The 21,681-nt window shown below is 37.8% G+C and overlaps 1 protein-coding gene across 22 annotated transcripts in view; it reads right to left on the bottom strand.

The window, feature by feature from the left end:
- rg (rugose) overlaps positions 1–21,681 on the bottom strand; it is a 164,490-nt gene that overhangs the window by 48,893 nt on the left and 93,916 nt on the right. For 11 of the 22 annotated variants that reach the window (XR_011033891.1, XM_068303523.1, XM_068303522.1 and 8 more), the window contains exons 2-3: positions 19,166–19,731; positions 3,433–3,537 (exon numbers count right to left, since the gene is read on the bottom strand). Coding sequence is in view for 21 of the 22 variants with exons in the window: in XM_068303523.1 (XP_068159624.1) it covers positions 3,433–3,537; positions 19,166–19,435 (375 nt within the window). In the remaining variant the exon portion in view is untranslated. Of the gene's footprint in view, positions 1–3,432; positions 3,538–19,165; positions 19,732–21,681 lie in introns of those variants that run through there. The other 11 variants (XM_068303526.1, XM_068303528.1, XM_068303527.1 and 8 more) reach the window with 3 other exon arrangements.

Consider the following 21,681-nt stretch of genomic DNA (forward strand, 5'->3'; position numbering starts at 1 on the left):
GGAACGCGTAGGGCGTTCACATTGGCAACATAATCACAAGTTAATCCTCCGTGTAACTTTCGAACTTGTAGCCAAAAAAGACGGGGACAAGGGACGGAGGACGACAACGATAACAGGATGAAACGGTGGCAAATAGTAGCAAGCAGCAAATGCTGTTCGAACGTAGATAAGCAGTACCACCACCACTACCACCACCAGCACCAACAACAACCTCGAGCAGCTTTACTATCAAGAACAGTAACAGCAGCATCAGCTCTAAACCAAACAAATCGCCAGTGGCAAGAAAAAAGTTTAAACAAGATTTCAATACAGTAAACTTGCATAGTTCTTGCATAAGCAAACTATGTAGCACTACAGCATCATCGCATCATTTTACTGGAAACGAAAATTTCAAACTTAAGTGAATACTTTAAAGAGCAGGAAAGAAAGAGAGAGAGGGAAAGTCCTTACTAGGAATTTAATTTTAGATGGGGATTGCAGTTTCAGCATCAAGAAAGCCAAATAGAAGGCTCAAAGGCCTTTCTCTTTACGCAAAGCTCTGAACTTGTTAATATTAAATGTTTCTAAACAACTCCATAAATTTGCTGTTTGTTACCATAACGTATGCTATATATTCTTGATCATTGTTAGCCAATTTATGAAATTCAGGAATGAAGCTCATCAATTACTCTTGAAAAAAGAGCCAAAAGATCCGAGATACTCAAAAGATAAAAACACAGAGCTATAGAAAGTTAAGTATTTTTGGTCCGGATTTAATTGGCTTATACACTTTGGCATCTGATGTAATCGGGAGGGCCGTTAAAGGCCTAACCCTAACTTCTTTTTAATGGATTCATGAATTCAAATGTCATTCTGATGTTCAACATACTAAAAAAATGCATGAATGGAGGCTGCTTTTCAGACAAAACAAGAGCAGACCAGACCAAGGGATCTAACAATGTTATTCAAAGCAGCTGCCACCAGGTGAAGGAAAACCAACAAACAAGGCAGACAAAAAAAAGCGGTGGCGTTATGATGAAAGGTGAAAGTTGTTTTGTTGGCTGTTGATTCCTCTCGCTCTCTGTCTCTCTTCACTCCTTTTCGCCTTGTCCCCCATTCACTCGGATCCGACATTCTATGGGCAAAAGGTAGGCAAAAGAGTTACGCAAATTGCTGAGCTGGTAAAGGTTGTAAAATTTTATTGGGCATACAAAGAAGGCAGTCAAAGAAGGCAATGGCAAGACCAGACCAGGTCACCGAGGCACGACAAATATGCGGTTAGTGGCCCAAGTAGACGGATGTGGAAATGGATGATGCCATGGATGATGGGGCTGGGGTTGGGGTTAGGAATGCGGATGGAGTTGGGATGCCTGCTGGTAGGCCGCATTACGGCCTTAATTTTCAAAAGACGCTCTGATTTAGCATGAAATGTGTGCGAGAGAGAGAGAGGCAGGCCGTAAGCCGATGAAGGCGACGAATTTATTGTCAAGTATAAAATGTTATGGCCAAAAAGGACTGAAACAGTTATTTGCACTTGCCATGGTTTACGTGCCGAATCAATTGAATGAATTCGCCAAGTCGCAAGAGCCAGAGAAGAGCAACAAACAAAAGCAGAACAAAAGACATAAATCATTTAAGTGCCAGGTTGCCGGTCGCCCTTTTGCACCTGCGTGGAATGTCAAATGGAAACAAAGACGACGACCAATAAGCAAAAAGGAGAGGCATATTTGATGCTTGTTTTACATATGCCTAAACATACATACATACATACATACACACACCGAGAAAATTTGTTACTGGCAATTTTCATTAATTTTCCAACAATACACGAAAAAAAAACAAATACATTTTTCCAACGCATACAAAATCACAACAACAACAACAACTACTACTACACTCTGCATATCATTAAATATCTCTTTCGCAAACACACACACAAACACTGAATCACAGGTACACATACACATAACAAACGAGAGAATGAGAACAGGAACAGGCGTCATCACTTTAATGGCTTGCATATGTAAGTCCTTTTTAAATGGATAGCTGTTTGGGTTGTTGCCTCCTACTAACACTGACACACACACACACACACACACACACACACACAACAGGCACCTAAAAGCACCCCCGACATCATCATCATCATCATCATCGTCATTATATTGAAGCCACCTGAGCAACCTCAAGCAACAAAACTCAAGACATTTCACGATACAACAAAAACAACAAAAGAGTTGAAACAAAACTTTCATTTCTTTTGTTATGAAACATTTTTGGCTACAGTTTTGTGTGTGTGTGTGTGTGTGTGTTTGTATACGAGGAAGACTTGTATCTAAATATATTTATAACGTATCTATATTTGCACTCACTATCTACTTTGTCTGTTGATCATTTAAAAGTTGACAAGTGAGACTAATCAAATACTCTCGAAGAGTTTCTGCTTTTCTCAGAGTAAACAAGTTTCTCTCTTCTTCCTAGTGATGCTGATCATTAATTCTATACAGAAACGAACACCTTTCACTATGGATGCAAAGTAAAAGTTATAGTCCTATTAATATTATTTATGTCATTCGTTTTGTTAGGCAGGTCAGCAAAAATAAAGGTAAACTAAAGATAGCTGTAAATTGTGCATCTACAGTTTTCGGTTTCTTTTATTTAAACCACTGCGAGTCGTGTGAGTAAAGGATACTATTACTTGTTGTTGGAACAGGTTGTCGAGCTGCTGGAGCTGGCAATGATGATGGGGATCCTTTTGCCAGCAGTCATGCTAATAATTTGATGGCGCCCGAGCGCACAAACGACAACAGTGACAACGTCAGGTGTAAAATATTGTTTAACATGCACACACACACACACAGCCAAACCCCCTCACCTCACACACACATGTGAAATATAAATTCATATGCAAATCAAAAAACCGGCAGAAACAAGAGCAGCGGGTAGGAGAGGGATAGTAGAAGGAGGTTGTAGAAGCAGCCAGGGGCGAACGACAGATGACACGACGCAATGACAGCAGAAGAGTTAATGGTAACGAAAGCAAAAATAAAAAACGGAACAGGCAGAAGGAGACATCGGCGAAAAAAAGAAAGAATGAAAAAAGAAGCAGTTGAAAGGCATTTCATGTTGATGTTGCGTTTTCATTACGCGCAATTTGTGCTGTCACGCCTCCCATGAGCCATGGCACTGCCAACCAGTCGCCCCCATAGACAGTGAGGGGGGATTACTCTTATGTACTTGCACGGCTCCCTTATCTTCTTATTGTTCATAATTTTCTTTGATGCCACTGTGAAAATTGAATTAAATTCTATTAAAAATGTCACCAAATGAGCGAGGTGCTTGTTTCTTTTTTGTCTATCACTCGCACGCTCCAGCTTGATGTATGGAGCAGGTAAATATAGTATATACATACATACATACATAGATAAATATCGATTGTTCGACATGACTCACCTGCAAATTGGGCGGACAATGATCCAACAGCTCCAGCATATGTTTGATATTCTGCGCATCCTGTATCACAAAATTCAATTCCATATCGAATTCACCGCCAACCAGCTGAAAAACCAAAACGAAGAAAAAGGAAAAAAAAAACAGGACAGTGAGATAAAAATTCACAAAATTCAATATAAATAAATAAAGGAAATATACATATAACTATTGCGAGATGTGTTCAAAACGTATGCGGATTTTCGGAAATTTTTAGAAAGAAGAAAATTGTTCAAAAAATAGTAGAATATTATGAGAGGGCCTCGTTTCATTGGCATTGTATTTATTTGTATCAGTACACATAATAGTATATTCTGTGTGTGTGTGTGTGTGTGTGTCTATGTTTGTCTGTTTTATCGGCAATTAGTGGGTAAAATTTCATTTTGTATTTTCTATTTGAACATTTTTTGGTCAATGAATAGGCGCCTAATAAAAACGATGCCAATAGTGAAGTGAACAGGATGCACCGATAATAAATAACACGGCTGCCAGCAAAATTAATGCTGTGAAATATGAATTTGTTTTCAAATAGGTAACTGGCTTTTGTATGTAAGTAGATTACTAAAATAGAATCCAATGTTTATGTAATTAATTTTGCTCTTAAAGTTATGAACATGTCACACAAAGATTAAGTCCTTTGCAATTAGATGGAAACTTCGCTTTAAGCTATAAGCCATATGACGAAATATGGGTTTAACTTTTAAAAATTTCAATTGCGTAAGTTAAAGTTTTCAATTTGTTTAATCTTTTTGCACAGATTTGTCTTTGGGATTTGGGAAACAACTAAAGAAGTTGCTTAGTTCTGTTGCCTTGGGGCCTGAGCTCTGGCGTTGAGCCTTTCTTTCATGGGCTTAAGTTAAATACAAATGCCGCGTACTGTGTTAACTGATGGGGCGTGTCCTGCTTAGCAGCACATCCTGCTACATACATTCAAACAATCACAGCGGCACTTTTTACTAAACTCAACTCAAAATCGAAAAACGTCTAAGTAGAGTCACGTCACATTGCCAAAAAAAAAAAAAAAAAACATAGCAGCAAAAAAACAAGCAAAAAAAGGTTCTAACTTAATTATGCCAGGCGCCAGTAAAATCCGCTTTAGCCCAGAGAAAATAGAAGAACCGAAACATCGTTTCTTGCTTTTGTTGTTGTTTGTTGACAGGCAATTGAGCCTGCAAACGAAATTTTCATGGGCACGCCTACCAACCACCCGCGCATACACAAACACACAGACAAGTTTTATCTCCACTCAAATTTTTGTTGCTTTTTTTTTGCGCGCTTTAATAAAATCAGCAAATAAATTCAATAAATTGATTAGACAGTAAAGGAGCAAAAAAAAAAAAAAAAATAGGAAGGACGTGGCAGAAAGAGACTGATACAAAAAGAAACCGAACAAGTGTTACAAGTGTCCATGAACACACACACACACACATAGATACAGTCACCCACTATTTATGATTGTTTTTGTTTGGTTTTCGGAAGGAATAAACATTTTACTGGCGTCCGCCAGTTGGGCGCCCACCCGGCAGGCTATCGATGCCTCTCAGAATTTCGCTCTCTCTCCCTCTTTCCCATTTCTTTCTGTCTGGCTGCATTTGAGAAAAAGAACGCTAGATAAGAGAGAGAGAGAGAGAGAGAGAGGTGGGCATTGTTTTTACCTCTTACACATCTTGACAGCTTTATAATTATGCGGCTGTTTTTCAGGTTATGAAACAAAAACAAAGCTCCCGGTGCTGCTGCTGTTAAGCTAAGCGGCTTAGATTTTCCCAAGAAAAACGAAAAAGGCACAACAGTACCAAAAACAATGAAACAATCTTTAAAGAAACGTTCAAATAGGGTTTTAGCTTTTGCCAGGGCTGCAATCTAATTTGCATGATTTCCTTTCATCCTCTTTTTCCTCATCTCTCTTCTGTTGCTTCTCTTTATCCTATCTCTTTCGATGTATATGTTTTACTCAAGTGGCAACAGTTCGTATGAGCGATAAGCAGAACTGCTTTCTTTTCATCTGCTTTGATTAGAGTCGACAGTGAAATCGGTTAAGCTCAGTTTTTTAAATATTCTATCCAACATTTAAAGAAAGATAAAGATAAAGAATTGATCCCACAGTGTTCCAAAGTCTTTAGATGGTCTCGTTTTTGATGGTCATTTTCTAGAAAATGTTGCTGTAGGTACATGAAGTAAATTTGAATGGAGTTAAGGAGAAGTCAAAGTTCATAAGAGAGAGAGAGAAAGAGGGAGATATGGCTGAAGAAGTCTTCATTAAGTTCAAAAGAACATTTTGATGCTGATTTTCTATAATTCAATTGCCGACTTTCTCTTATACAAAATAATAACATAGACACAAACCATCAATAAATCATCAAAAATTCCAAAAATTTGAATTGCAATCGAAATTGGAGTAGGAGAAAAAGAAGGAAAAAGGACAGGAATGCTATCTATGTATACGAAAAAAAAAATAATAATAAATGAAAAAGGAAAGGCCAAAATTGGAAGTCCTGACGATGTTTCGGGCTTTCTTCATTCATATTTAAATTAAACTTTTGTGGAAAGTTTTGACGAGATGCCCCGCCTCAAACTAATTAAGGCAGGAGGAGCAACCTTTGCCCAATTCTGCCCACTTATGCCACCCATTCTACCATCTCATCTGCCGTTTTGCCTTCGTTTTATTTTTAATAGTACAAGCGTTTTAAACGCCGCTTAATTATATTCGTCGTCGTCTTCGCCCCGTTTCAATTCTCCAGCGAGTTCGCACCTTTTCTAGCACATTTAGTCAATTTTAAGTTCATTTAAAAAGTTTTTTTTCTCTTTCTTGCTTTTTTTCTCATCTTTTACTTTGCTTTTAGAGCTGGCAGAGCTGGCAGTGACGTGTCAACGTGTTGGTTGCCACCTTCTCCCCCATTCTCTTACTCCGCCTTCTATTCCAACACCTCCTAGCCAAAGGTGTCGCCTGCCTCTTTCTCTTCCTCTCTCTTGAAACATTTCTATGTTTCTTTTGCTTTTGTGCGCTTATTTAAAGTAAATTGAATTTCTATTTTATATTTCAAATGCGCATTGAGACGCACTAAAAGTTCTCAAGTGCCAGCGTTTTGTGTGTCGACGACTACGGCTACAGAGGAAAACGCTTGGGAGGGGCCTTAGGGTTTACCTATGTAGCACCTGAGCGTTAAATGGTGGAGGACGCAGCCCAGGAAAATTCACCGTGAAGGTGTAAAAATTACAATTTACAAAAGCGCAAAAAAGAGAAAACTAAAAAGGTAGCAAGACATTGTCAGAAAGCGAGAAAACTGTAAAGTGTGAGGGGAAAGTTTTATACCTTTACACAATTCAATTTATGTAAATATCTAACGATGGAGAGAGAAAGAGGCCAAGTTAACTGTAGGTTGGGCTAAAACTTGAAATTATTAACCCATACGAAAGTCTGCTAAATAATTAAAAATATATTTTCAAAAGAGAAGTTATCAGTCGCAATTGATTTTATATAAATGCAGGAAATACTTAATGCGCTTAAAAACGCTTTATATGTATGTACATACATATATCTAAAGTAACTTTGACTATTAAAGTTAAATCAGTGATGGCATTAGAAATATTTAGTTTAGTTTGGAATCCTTGGCAGATTCTGTTTCTTGTATATATCCTGCTGTTTGTTTAAAACTTCTCCAAATGGTTAACTTTTGTCGATAGATTCCTTTCTGGCCCTTTTGGTCTATTTGGTTCTTTTTTTACTTCACGTCGTTTACTTTTTATGGTACTAATGCCGAAATGATGCTTTATCAGAGAAGGCAGGCTAGCTGGCAGCCTTCTGGCGCAAAGGAAAAAGAACCTGAAGGAAAACCTTTCTCTACCATTTTTGTTGTTATTTTTTGTCCCTCTCTTCGTTTTTCTTTTGCTTCGGAAGCATCTGTCATTAGGGAATATTCACAGTTTTTCGTGGTTAAGCTTTTAAAACAGTTTTTCGTTTCTTTCGCTTTTCTGCCACTTTCAATACACCGCCACACCCCTCTTAATTCCATTCCATTCCATCCCACACAGCCCGTCACATCGCATCTCACTCCCTTGGCCCCTTTAGCCACTCGCCCTTTCTTCCTCTGATGGTGGGGGATATATTTGCCTACTTTTAAGTTTCAGTTTCGGCATTCTTTTGCTTATTTGGCAATGTCTTTTTGTTCCTGCTTGGCGAAAAATTGCTCGTTGGGGAAATTTTCTTGTTTAACTTCTCGCTTTGTTTCTGTTTTTTTTTCTTCGTCTTTTTTTTATTTTTCTTATTGTTTCTTTACGCTTTGGCACCTTTTCGTCTTTGGAAAATTACTTTGATTGTTCTATTTGAATATTTGAAAACGAAAAAGATGGAACGAAAGGAACAGATAAAGAAATGCGGTTTGTGGCCTCATTAGGTACCCAGCTGAATTATTGATGACCCAAATGGCCAACACACATACACACACACATGTACACAAGCACAGACAGAGAGTATGCGAATATTGAGGTTGTTGTTGGTCTTTCGTTTGTGTTTTTTTTTTTTCTGTGTGTTTTCTTCAGCAAGTAAAATCATTTATCATTACAAACAATTGCTGCCGCCAGGCTCGTCCTATAATTATTACTGCCCACACCCACACAATATATGTATATATATACCACGCCTACGCACACACATCTGCACGCAAACACACATCAATCAGAGGATGAGAGAAAATGGGTAAAGGTCAAAAAAAAAGAGAAAAGAAAACACATTTTCCACACTGCTCGTCTAAATAAAAGAAAATAGATTAAATAATCTACAGCTTTTCCACAGTTGTTCTCTGTTTCTTTCTCTTTTTCTTATCAATATGCAAAGTTCAAACACAAAAAAGCAGGCAACGAAATGTCTAGGGGTAAGGAAAAACGAAAGTTTGACTAGGCAAAAGCTGATTGAGTGGCGTCCAGAGAGGGTATGACAGCACAAACGAAAAGCAAATGGTGGAAGAGGAGTGGAGTGGGTGGCGAAGATTTGTGCACTGAAAATTGTTAAGCATATACATTAAAATAAAATTTATGCCATAAAAAAAAACACACACACACACACAGAAGGAGGAGAGAAAGAGAGGTAGAGAAAGATACGTAGAGTGAGACAGCGAATGAAAAAGTTTTCAATTCACTCGCTTCCTTTCACTTTCTCGTTCTATCTTTCTTGTTTATTTCATTTTGCCATATTTTTTTCCCCATTTTCCATTGCATACTTTGACGGGCGCATGTGTCTATGGCTATGCCTATCCATATCTCTCTCCCTCTCTCTCTCTCTCTATGTGTGTTTGTGTTTTGAGTTAATCGAAAAAGTTAATCATCGAAGTTTTGTGCAACAAAAGCTGCTGGCTCATTGAAAATATATTTTAGAAAGCACAAGAGAAAAGAACGAGATAGAAAGACAAAGAGATAAAGAGAGAGAGAAAGAAAAAAGAACAGGAAAAGGGAGGAATAACAAAATAGATTAGAAATCAGAACATAAAATCCAAATGTTTCATTTAAACTGTTTCAAACCGAAACCAATAAATCAGCCAATACAAACATATATTCACTAATCTTATTTATTGATATTGTTCGCATTGAATCATTGAAACGAACTTATGAAATTCAACTGAAATTAAGTTTTATATTGAGCTTAACTTGAAACTAACGAACATTAAAAGCATTTAAAATGCAAATTTCAGTGTAGAAAGAAAACTTTTTACAGAAATAAACTATTCCGTTTATTAATTAGGTTTATGGGTTAACTGTACCAGATATTCGCATACATAGTTGTATCATTACCATTAACAACAAAATCTCATTAGTACGTATGATTTATATAACTATTTTTCATTCTTTTCCCTAACACACGTACACACAAATACACAGACGACTTGAAGGAGAACAACAAAATTTCAATGCATATTAGTTGCTGATTGATTGAGTGATTGATTACTAAGGCAAACCATAGGAAAACAAACCGATCCACCGACCCAGGCACCCACCATTAAGAAGGAAGAAGCACCTAAACAACATACCCGCACCACCAAGGCACCACAAAGTGGCTGTCATTTGTGCTTGCCTTCGTCACATGGAGATATTTTATAGGCCGCTTCATTGAAAGCTTTACAAATTGTCATTTGAACCAAAGGAAGAAAGTGACGGGGGAGACAGGAGGGCAGAGTTATTAAGTGCCAAATGGCAGCGCTTAGAGTCCTCTCGACTGACATTGACTGCTTCCTTTCGCACCCTTCGCCCCTTAGCATCACGCCGCCTTCAACCCACAACCTGCCTGCTGCTGTCTACTGTCACAATCTCATTCCTTTTTCCTCCATCCCCCAGGGTGGCCATTAGTTTGGCATTGTCTGTGACATTGTCGACTTTGAACGCCAATAATTGAGCGTAAAATATGATTTAAAGAAAGAAAAAAAACGAGAGGGTGCAATAGAAAAACGGAATCGCCGAGTATTTTGTGAGGAAGGGAGGTGACTGGGTCTGGGCTACCACCTGCTTACTGCTTACCCTTGGCTTGATTGTTCTGACTGACTGCCCGACTGGCTGAGTGTGGGATAACGATGTTAAAGATTATGTTTCAAGCACAGTTCAATTTCCAAATGGAAGCCAAGAAGAAAAAGTCAGAACTTTGCTGCCAGTGTGGCTAGGGTGGTAAGAACAACTAAACGAAGATTCGCAACATCTTGCTTGACTGCGCTTTTCAATCTGCAAAGTCACACACAGACAAACACACACATACACACAACGAAAAAAAGCGCACAAACACAAGGGACGATCAAAAAAAAAAAAAAAAAATTAAGAAAAATAATAAAAGTAATGAAAAATGTCATACCCATAAAAGATAACCTAAGGCAGTCAGTGGCGGAGGTGGCAACAGAAAAATGTAAGCTGCCTTTTTTCTTTTTATTTTTGTAATGCAATAAATCAAGAAGAAGGATTTTGCTTTTATCATATGTAGGTATATATTTACATAGATATATAGACAGCATATTAATGAATTGAAATTGACCTTACATTGGAACTTCGTTCTAAAAATTTATGTAATTCGTTTAATCACAGTTCGTTCAAATGAAAAAAAATTATATTCTTGACTATCCCAAGATAATTCTTTAAGATTTTAAACTCACAGCTGGCAAATACCTATGCACAGGTGAGTGCAGTCTCCTCTTATCTACTACGTCTCTGCTGAATCATGCAATGGACTCCAAATGTGCAACGTAAATGTTGCAGCCAGCGCAGCACGTGCAACGATAAAGCAGAAAAATAAAATAAACTATGGGAAAAAGGCAGAAATAAAAAACAAATATAGTTGCATACTTTTACGGGCACCCATTTGCAGTTTCCTTCCTTGGCTTTGCGTTTGCTGCTGCTGCGTTTATGGTGGGCTGTCATTTTCATTTCACACATACACAGTCACACGTACACGCACAAGCATACCTATATAATATTTCCACAGGTAAAGTGGTAAAGACAAAGAAATGAAATATTTGCAAGCCAGCAGAGGGGCAAAGAATGAGAGGCATCAGTTCTTCGTTCTTTTAAAGTTTTTCCTCTGTGTGTTTTTAATGGCACAAGTCAAGAGCCAACAACCTGACTACTTGCAATGAGTGTCTGTTATGACTTTTGTGAGTAAAGAACAAAAAAAAAAAAAATATTAGACACTGGCAAAAGGAGTATAGCACCAACAACAACTACATGATGATGAAGAAGGAAGTGGCAAAACGAAGTAAGCTCTAAGCCCCTACTCTTCAGCAAACCCGAAGACTGAACGAACCCAAAAAACCCACAGAACATGCAGCAGCAGCCACTTTGCTTAATTAAACGTGCCACTGCTGTTGTTGTTACTTCTTTTGGTTGAACCAACGTAGCTAAAAAAGATGGGAAACTAGAGATTGAAAACTGTGCCAAGTGGGCTTCACTTTAGGCCGCGCTGTCATACACACACATACACAAGCACACAAAGTTGTGGCAATTTTTAATTTAAATAATTAAAGAAAGACAGAAAGAAAGAAAAACGGGTTGAGTGAGGGGAAAAGGTAGATACATGTTACGCTCCCAGCTCTCTCTCCGGATAACCGGAAGTAGAACTCTTTCGCATGATATGAACGCTCCTTGACAACACCGTGCACTACCTGCTGCTCCTCCGACTATTTCTTCTTCCTCTCTACCTATCACGCCTAAGTCCTGGGCTTCTCAGCTTGGTAGCTTCACCTTCTCCCATCTCTATCATCTCGGCATCAGCACATTTCATTTTAGCACCTTTCAGCAATAAAATTTTCTGCAAACTTCAACAATTTTCTACGCTTTAGGCAAAAGGTAAGCCAGGCACAAGCCCCAGCTATTCCACACACACACACCCACATACACACCTATACAGTAACTAGTCGTAGTCAAAGATCTGCACGGTCAGATAGGCTTGCATACTTTTTAATGAAAAGCTAAAAAAAAAAAAAAAAAAAAATGAAACAAAAACAAAAACAGGCACAAGTTAAAGGAAATCCAGGACCAAATGGCAAAGCCACCTTAAGCAGCCTTAGTGTTTTTTTCTTGCTTTCTTTCTTTTCCTTGGTAAATTGCCAGAGCTTTGGCTCTGATGTGTGGCATAAGATAAGGAACGCATCTCATGCATGCCTTAGAACATGCTAAAGCTAGAGATGGTGTTGCTTCGATAAACCTCACTTGGCGGCAGCTCGCAGTCTAGAGATAGAAGGAGGACCCGGACGTCAGGCAGGCGTGGGTTTTAGGTGTGGTCTTTGTCTCTGTGAAATGAGCGACAGACAATATGTACTTAAACACAATCCGAAATTTCTAAAGAAAAACATACAAAAATGTATGGGCACATTGAAATTTGACTTAACAAGTAATATTCTTCTCTCCAAAGACATGGAATCTTAGATTCTGTTAGGTTAGTTAGTAGTCAGCTCTCGGGCTTCGTCCTAATTAAGTTTTATTTCACTCCATAAAAACCATAGAACCAAATAATAATTTTTGAACGCTCAAGGAGAAATACTAAGCCTTTTAAAAGTTATTTTTCAATAATGTACATTTTTTCTTGTTTCTAATTGAATGGATTTACGAATTGAAGCCAAGTTCAAATCAAGTGGAATAACTTAAAAGATTTCATTTATATGTAATCTTTGACTATATATGGCATATGTATGTACAATGAATAATACGGCAATTCATTTGTTTTGTGCCACAAGTCAGACTAATTATGTGCCAAAGAAAGAAAATAAGAACACGGAAAGACGTAAAATCGAGTAAACGAATAAGCCACCAAATAAGCAAAAACTGTTTCCCATACATACATACATACATACGTATAGGTATATTATATATATACCTTATATATATATATACAATTTGAACCATTAGCTAATATGGCGATTGGAAATGGGGAAACTTTTTCTTTGGCCACTTTGTGAAATTGTTTGCCATATTTGCAGCTGATGAAACTTTATCAGCACACACACGCACATACTAATCAAATAAACTGCTATGCCATGGGTTAGGGGAGGTAGGGGTGATTTAGGGGGGGGGCGGTGGTAGTTCCACGCGTATTGAATATAGAATATGCCAGTCAAAACACAAGCAACATGGATTCAGTGTCCAGTGTTTGCGGCAATATGAACAGCCTTTATTAAGTAGAAGGCAATATCAAGTTACACACTTCGTGGTGAAACTCTAGAGGGCAATGCCTGGCTCCTAGAATATCTATATGTGTGTGTTTGTGTATATGTGGCTGTGTGTCAGGATAAAGTTTGTCAAGTCGTTGTTGCTGTTCCTGTGGCAAGTGGCAGACTAATTAATGAATTGGCATAAGTTTCTTACTAACTTCAAGCTTTATATACTCTCTTTTCTTTTTCTCTCCTTTTACAACCTCACTCTCGCCATCCCCCTCTCTGGCTCGTCCACTGATTCTTTTACTTGTTTGCTAAGAACAAAAAAAAAATTTGACATCAATTGTACACAACATAAATGTCAACTAGCTACTAGAGAAGCAAAGGAAAAACATACAAAAATAGAGGAGAAAAAATACTAAAATCAAGAGAGAAAAGAAAGAGCAAAAAAAAGTTGCTCCTTTATTCTTTCAGTTAAAGGTAAAAGAAATATGAGTGGAATCGAATTTAACATGGCTAATAATATTTCTTTCATTTTATAATAAAAACCATTTAAAAGTCGAAGCAACAAAATTTTCCGACATCACCAAACAATATTTTTATTAAAGATGCAAGGCCCACATTTAGCAGAGAAACAATTAAATATTTTTATACATTCTAAAAGCTTTTTATCTCTCTCTGGCAAAAAAAATCATTGAAACCATTCGGGAGCATTATTTCCTTTGAATCTTATCTTATCACTATCTCGTCCGAAAGTATCCATTTACGAAAAATTTTCCGAATTAATGCGCTGATTAATATCAATAAAATTTAAATTTCCCTTGGCAACAACAAAACATTGGTCCCATTTTATAATTAGAAAATTTTTTCATTTAAACAAGGTTGTACGACAGTTTGATCAATCGGAATTTTAAACTATCAACTACATCTAGGAAAATAAAAATATATAGTACAGATTTCTTTTCTTGTATGCCTATTGACAATTACTAGTGAAGCGTTAGGCAACAATAACTACAACAACATGATAAAGTAGACGAAGAAAAAAGTGAATTTTGTTTAAAAATAGCGTATGGAAAATGCACATACGCAACATAAAGAAACAAAACCGTTGCCCGACAACAGCGCCTAAAATGCGGCAACAACGTATAAACAAACTACAACAACATCATTTTACGTTTTTTTTTTTTTGTAAATCTAAACCAAAAAAAAAAAAAAAAAAGAGAGGAAAAAAGAAAAATGAACATTAGCCGCATTTTGTCTTGGCAACCGCACACACACTCGCACACACACACACACACGTGTCCATTTAGGCATGCTTCTCACGTAGCGAATGCCGCTACTACCTATTCGAAAAATGGAGAAGAAGGGTCGGGAGTGAAGGGCGGATTGGTTACTGGTGTTTTGTAGCTAGTTTAAATGCTCAACGCCATGCCATGCTCATTTTTTAGTGAAGTTTTATCCAAAACGACAAAGTCTACGACATGTACGTGCAACAATACAGTGAATAGACACAAACACACATACACACACACACACACTCGCAGAAAGAAGACTCAGAAACCCAAAGACTGACAACACGGTTGCTGTTGTTGTTTTTACGAAGAGGGCACACCATATCCATTTAGATAGATGATGGTGCACAACTGTTAAAGAGAGAGGGCCAAAACAGGAGCAAAAAAAAAAAAAAAAGAACAGTGCCTAGGCATATGCAGCAGCTTTTTCACGTTTCACACACCTACCTCACTCACACACACACGCACACGCACACATGGCCGTAAACTAGCGAAATTGTCAGATTCCTGACATCGTCTAGCATACTGAAAAGCAACATTTTTGTTTTCCATTTTAAGTGACAGGCAATGAATTTCAAGTGCTTTTTGGCAGAAAATTCGCTAAGGTAATGCCAGATGATTTTTTTCTTACTTTCATTTTTCAGATGCACTAACATTAATATTTACCAAATACAAATGAAAATGAAAGCCTCCAAAAAAGAAGACTGATTAATAATTCAGTTTCAGTTCAGTTTATCAATTTACATTTGAAAATAAATGAAAGAGCTAAAGATCGCCCCTTAAACTACGAATATCCCATATACATATGTATGTATATTGTTCTAGGACAAACTAAATAAACTTGAAAACAAACTATCGATGCTATTGTTGAATCTGGACGATTGATATTAGTTGAACATAGATTTAGCGTTTATGTATACAATAATTTGAGTTGAGATGAGTTAAGACTAGATGAAATGATAAGAACGAAAGGGAAATGCATGAAAAACGTATGGGTTAAGCAGTTTGAGGGAAAGAGAGACAATTAGTGAAAGGGAGAACAGATTGAGGTTATGCAGCTTAAATATACGCTTATCTCATGCATACACATGTTGTTACATATAGCACAAAAATGCAAATGTATGTAGATTTCAGTGTAATTGTATCTTTAACTGCATTAGGTCCCTTACACACACACACACACACCCACACAGAGAGGGATATGCGGATGGAGGGCTGCTTAATGAGCGTGAGCTTGTATGATATCTCAAAAGTAAACAACACGAACAGCACAACATGGCGATGGCATGCACGTGTGGTGTGTGTGCATCTGCATGTTGCCTCGAAAGTGTACAAAAATTTGCATAGATCTGAGACAGCAACCGCACAGCAGCTCACCTGGGTCAACAATGAGGTTAGACAAGGATAGTAGGGAAAAAACCCACGTGAATGTAAAGAGATGAAAGGACGTGAGAAGTAGAGAAAGTTATCGATAGTCAACCGACTGAACGATAATTAATGTACGCAATAGATATTCCTTGTATCGGTTTGTTTCGGTTCCTTTGGTGCTTTATAATTAGCAGAGGACACTTAGAGCTGAAAATTAATTACATAACCGAAAGGAAAAGGCTGCAAAGAGAAATGAGTTACATAAAAATAGCCTTCATCAATCATGTTTGACCGCATGAAGTGCAGAGGTCTCTGGGTCGGTCTCTGGGTCGGTCTCTGTATGTAGTCAAGGACAAGCGTTTCGTTTCATTTCCTTTTTTCTATCCGCCCTCACCCTTCCCTCTCTCTCTCTCACACTCTCTCTCTGTCTCATTTTTGGTCTTTGGTGCAAATATTGCGCAATTTGTCGTCATTATCCAGGATATTGAACCTCATAATGTGCGTCGACATCATCAATTTGAAAATGTTGACGCGCATTCAGTGCAAATAATGGCGGTTTCGTTTGATATAAGTGAGTGGGCGGTTGGATGAGTGGTTGAATACATATAGAATACATAAATTTTAAACACGAAATTAAGGGAAATTTTGTTGAATATTTATTACATGGCATAGCATAGGAGTGAAAGAGAGAAAGAAACGATTACTTATCGATAACGTGATGGGAAGAAAATGAACTCTCCCCTTTTGCTATCAAAAATTTATTTCTGGTTTACGCAAGACATAAACATAGTTTTTGCTTTGCTATTTTCTACATTTTTATGGAGTGCTATTAGATGCAACAGACATTTAATTAATAAATTGATGGTAAACAAACAACTGACAATAAGAAGCTAAATCGATTTCCTATAATCTCAACCTCAAGCCTTATACTTTCGGTTAATCGGTTCATCATCGATTGATGCCTTTTTTTTCGTTTGTTGTAAATTCAGTTGCCATTTTCTTTTCGTTTTTTTTGCCATATTTTTGCTCCGTTTGTCGTTGTTTTTTTTTTTTTTTTTTGTCTGTTGTCTTATTTTGTTTCTCTTTTCAATGGCTTCCACTGGTTTTACTGGCAGACAGAATTGACAATCATTTTACACTTGGTAGGATATTATGTAAATTGCTTTTCATATTTGTGCAACATTTAAATTTCACACACACATACAGGGAAAGAAAGAGAGCAGGAGACACCCTGTATAAGCGGATGACAAGTGAAAGGAAAACGGGTAAGAAGGGCACGTAAATCACGACTCTGGCTGGTTGGCAGGCTGGCTGGATGGCTGGTTTGTTTGGTGGATGGTGTTGATGTCAAAGTAAAGGCCTTCAAGCCTCAACAACGCCAACATCATTATAACCAAACCAAACCAAACCTCCATTCCGACCAACCAACCAATGCCTGATTGAATGAAAGAGTGAATAAGTGACAAACTGACAGACTGAATGAATGAAAGCATGATGTAGACAGCAGGCAGGCAGAATGTTGCCAGGGCATCATCACATTGCCGTCTACAGGGAAAAATTAACGATGCGTAAAAAGTCCTTTTGGTGACTTTTTTATATATAAAAATATATATGTATATATAAATTTTTTTTGTTTATACTTGCTTGGTAAGTCTCACCATCTATCTGACTGTCTGTCTGTCTCTGTGTGTGTATATATGTATCTATGTGGCAGTGTTCAGCCTTGGCGATTCATTTGATAGCCCCAGCAAAATGAAATCGCAATGTGTCAGTTTTAATGGCTCTGCAATTGCCGCAAGCGCTTGATGTCTGTCTCCAGCCTCCTCACCCTTCTCTTTTTTTCTCTCACTCTCTCTCTCTCTCTCTCTCTCTGTCTCTCACTCTGGGTGGGTCTCTCCCATTTGCCATTTCTATCTATCCATCTGTCTATCTATCTATCTGTATACTGAATGGGCCAAAAGAATGAAGAATATATAAGGAAAACACAGAGAGACAGACAGAGAAAAAGAGAAAAGTACAGGGATTTGGTAGGTAAAACGGATTGGGTGTTAAGTGCAAAAGGCCCACAGTAGCAGAAAAGGCGGGGGACAAATCGTGCAACCCAATCCCGATCATCGCAGCCATCGCAACCGACTGAAGCCACCGTCTGCAATTAAGCCCAAGGCAAAGGGCAATATGCAAGAAAGTAAAAGATGCCAAACATAAAAATGTAATTTACACCGGCCAAGGCAATGGGTGGGAAAAACCAGAGGGCTGGAAATATGCCACAGTGTAGAGAGTGATGGCTGAAGGCGGGAGCAGGAGGAGGCAGACAGGCCCACACAACTGTCAGTGACATAAATATTATAACAGCCGATAAAAACCGTAAACCGTAACTGAGACAAAGTTAATTAAAAACTGCAGTAAATCAATCAATTTGCAACAGCAGCAGCAACAGCAGGAAATTGAGTTATCAGCCAGAGAGTCAGGCAAGATGGACAGAAAGACAGACAGAGAGACAGACAGCGAGTAAAATGCAATACAAACAAACACCTTAAATATTTATAATAACAACAAATTGTCGAAATATTCCAACAAATGGCCACAACAACAATAACTGCAAATAACTAATTGAAATCCAATTGCAATAAATATGACAACATCTAAACAAATCAAAATATTCATATCACTCATACGCCTCATTGGGCCCCGAATCAATTTGAATTTGAAATGAAAAGTTTACCACTTAAAAAAATCGATTAGCTGCACTTAATATGTACAAAACATTCGAATTCTAAAATCATATTGAGATCGGGAACTGTTTGAACTTGAGCATGATCTCGAAACGAGTTTCGAAACTGTTCACTATTTCAGTTTCTACAAATTTCACCAACCAAAAGCTTATTAAAATTGTTAATTGATGCATTATTGCCTCAATGACTGCCAACATGCGCTCTGCCATTATACAATATTATGCATGCAAGCCACATATCGAATGCGTAAAAATCCTTGTGCAAATTTGTTTTTAATTATCCTCTTACTGCTGATGCATTAACTCACCTGCAAAGAGAAAAAAGAAAGGGGAAGAGAGATAATATTAGAACATTTCGTCTGATGCATAATTTGGGCTTAAATCAAACAATTAGTATGGACTATATGGTATAGTGGGTCAAGGGTATATGGGTATATTAGGTTCTACATTTGTATCAATATGTATGCGTCGTCCTCAAAGTATAGTAAGTTATTCCATTATTAAATGTCGCATCTGTGAAGATTGTGCAAGAGAATGAGAAATGAAACCTGCCTAGCTCTCTGCATCTATCTGTCTGTCATTTCCCTTTCCCTCTTTCTCTTCCTCTCGCTTTATTTTTCGCTCTCTCTTTCTCCATTTTTTAACCAGTTTTAGTGTTTCTCTTTCTCTTGTCTCTCCCGGCTCCCACTTACCGAAAATGCTTTGAGAAATACCAAACATTGTATGATGCCCTCCATGGTATCGCCTGTGAGGCAAAATGTCCCAGTTAGATGACGTCCCTTGCGTCCCACTGTGGCAGCTGCCAATGAGGCATGGACCAGGGCACGTTGCTGTATGGCTGCACCCACAACTTGGCCACCGGTTCCTTTGCCAGCAGCAGCTGCAGCAGCAGCGGCAACCACGCCGCTGGTTAGCATACGGGGCAGTGGGGCCGCTCGCATGAGACGCTCCAGCGAGTCCATTTTTCTCGGTTTCTTTTTTTCTCTTTTCTCTCTCTCTCTCTCTCTTTTTCCTTGTATTGTGTATAATTATTATTATTATTTTAACTGCTGTTGCTGTTGTTGTTGTTGCTGCTGTTCCTGTTGTACTTATTGTAGTAGTTGGATTTGAAACTGTTTAAATTGCTTTTATTGTTTGTGGTTTGATTGTTCTTTTGAATTGATTTCACTTTGTTTTTCTTGTTAATGTAATTGTTTTAAACGTTTTGTCAGTATTTTGCTCTCCTTGTACATTATTTTCACCGCACATTTTGATTCAACTGTAAAATATTTGAATGATTTTGCAAATTGGTTTTTGAGTTTTTTTATTCCATTTTTTTTTTTTTTGTTTGGTTTTACTTTTCGGTTTTTGTACAATTCATAAATAGAAAACTTATAAGAAGGAAATTCCTGGGAAAACCAAACGGATATGTTTGATGTGATTATCACCCAGCAAACAAATTTCAACTGAGACTCAACGGCCAACTCAAGAAGCAACGAAGACAACACGGAATCAGGCGAAGAAGAAGTAGTAGAAAAAGATGACAAATGAAAAACAGAATCAGAACTATGGAAAGGGTTGGTAAAGCAAACTGAAAAAAAAAAACCTTTCTGTGTCATTGTGCGAATGACTTGAAACATTTTGTTTGTTATTTAGAGCATTTTCTTCATTCCCATTTTCAAATCCACCCATTCCTTTTCCTCACTCTCTTTCTCTCACTCACTTAGTCTCCTCCTATGTTTAGCTATTTCACTCCAGCTGACCGCTGACTGGGGACTAATAAAATTCAAGTTAAATGGTTGTTAAAAATTTATTGCACCCAGTCCAAGAGTCAGAAGCCAGCCTCAACCGCCTCAGAGAACAGTTTCCGCCGTGTGGCAATTTTTATTCTCAAAGTAAAAACAGAGAAGACATTTCTGGTAGCAAGTGAAGATATATATTTCTCTTTCTTGTTGGCAGAAAATACAGGCGACAAAAATGTCAAATTCGTGTTCATCGTGAGATGAGAAAATATTTTGAATATCAATTAACCGAAAATGTTATTCACCGTTTAAATCATTTCCTTTGAAAATTTTGTCCTAATGTATTATTATTGTATTCAGTGGAACTTTTGAAATTTTTGTCGCCCATACACAAACGTTCCGTCTTGCTCTCTCTATATCTTACTCCGTCTCTGTCACATCTCTTCTTATTTCTATTTTTCCCCCATTCTTTTTGGTAGCATTTACAGTTACAGTTAAATTTAGAGTTGAAGAAAAATATGCATACTGCTGCTTGACAGTCAGTCGACATAAAGAGAGAGGCAGAGCAAGTAAAGTTCTTAGTCCTACTCAGCTCAGTTCTTGGCTCTTTCCGTTACGCTTCAGGCGTAATTTATCTGCCAGGCCACAGGATATACACATGCACACAAAAGCACACACACGCACATAGACAACCAGCATGCAAAATGCTAAGAGAAAGAGAGAGAGACCGAGAGTGAGAAAGACAGAGACGAGGGCATGGCTGCTGTCAACAGGACTCGCAAAATTTATGCAGCAGCATCAACGTATGGCCAAAACAGGATGAGCTGACTTTCTACGAACACACACAACAGATACAAATATACTGTATATGTTTCTTTCAACATCTTTGTGTGTATTTGTGTGTGCCTATGTGTGCCTGTATATGGCTATGGTATATTTGGCTTACTTGTAAGCAAGTGTATTAACTGCAGCTAAATCAAACTTTTTGAAAGCCAAGTTATGAATTATTTGCCATTGCGTGTCTTCCTCTTGGTCCTTTTCTTGTACAATCCTGACAGGATATTTTCTTTTTGCCATACACATATTACTCCGTTATACCTGCCTAGTCATTGTGTCCAGTGCTACATTTTGTCTACGAGTAAATTTGAGCAAAAAGAGCAAATTTTTTTTCTATAGCATACTTTTTTGGGCCCAAAGCAGAAACGAAACCAAAAAAAAAAAAAAACAACAACAACAGGAGAGAAAAGGTTCTCTGCCTAGCCATTTGACTTCCAGGCAGGTGAATTTAATAGAAAAAGTTAAGGAGTAAACAAAATACAAACATACACACACACACACACACACAAAATCATACGCCAAGCAACCAAAAAAAAAAAAGGGAAGTGAAGCAAAAATTAAGTGAAAATAATAAACCCTTGGGCAGTAACAAGAGCAAAACAGACAAAAAACACACACAGATACATGACCAAAAGGGCAAAGTGCTTTTA

This window comes from Drosophila tropicalis, unplaced genomic scaffold, assembly GCF_018151085.1.
Source record: "Drosophila tropicalis isolate 14030-0801.00 unplaced genomic scaffold, ASM1815108v1 contig_158, whole genome shotgun sequence".
NCBI lineage: Eukaryota > Metazoa > Arthropoda > Insecta > Diptera > Drosophilidae > Drosophila > Drosophila tropicalis.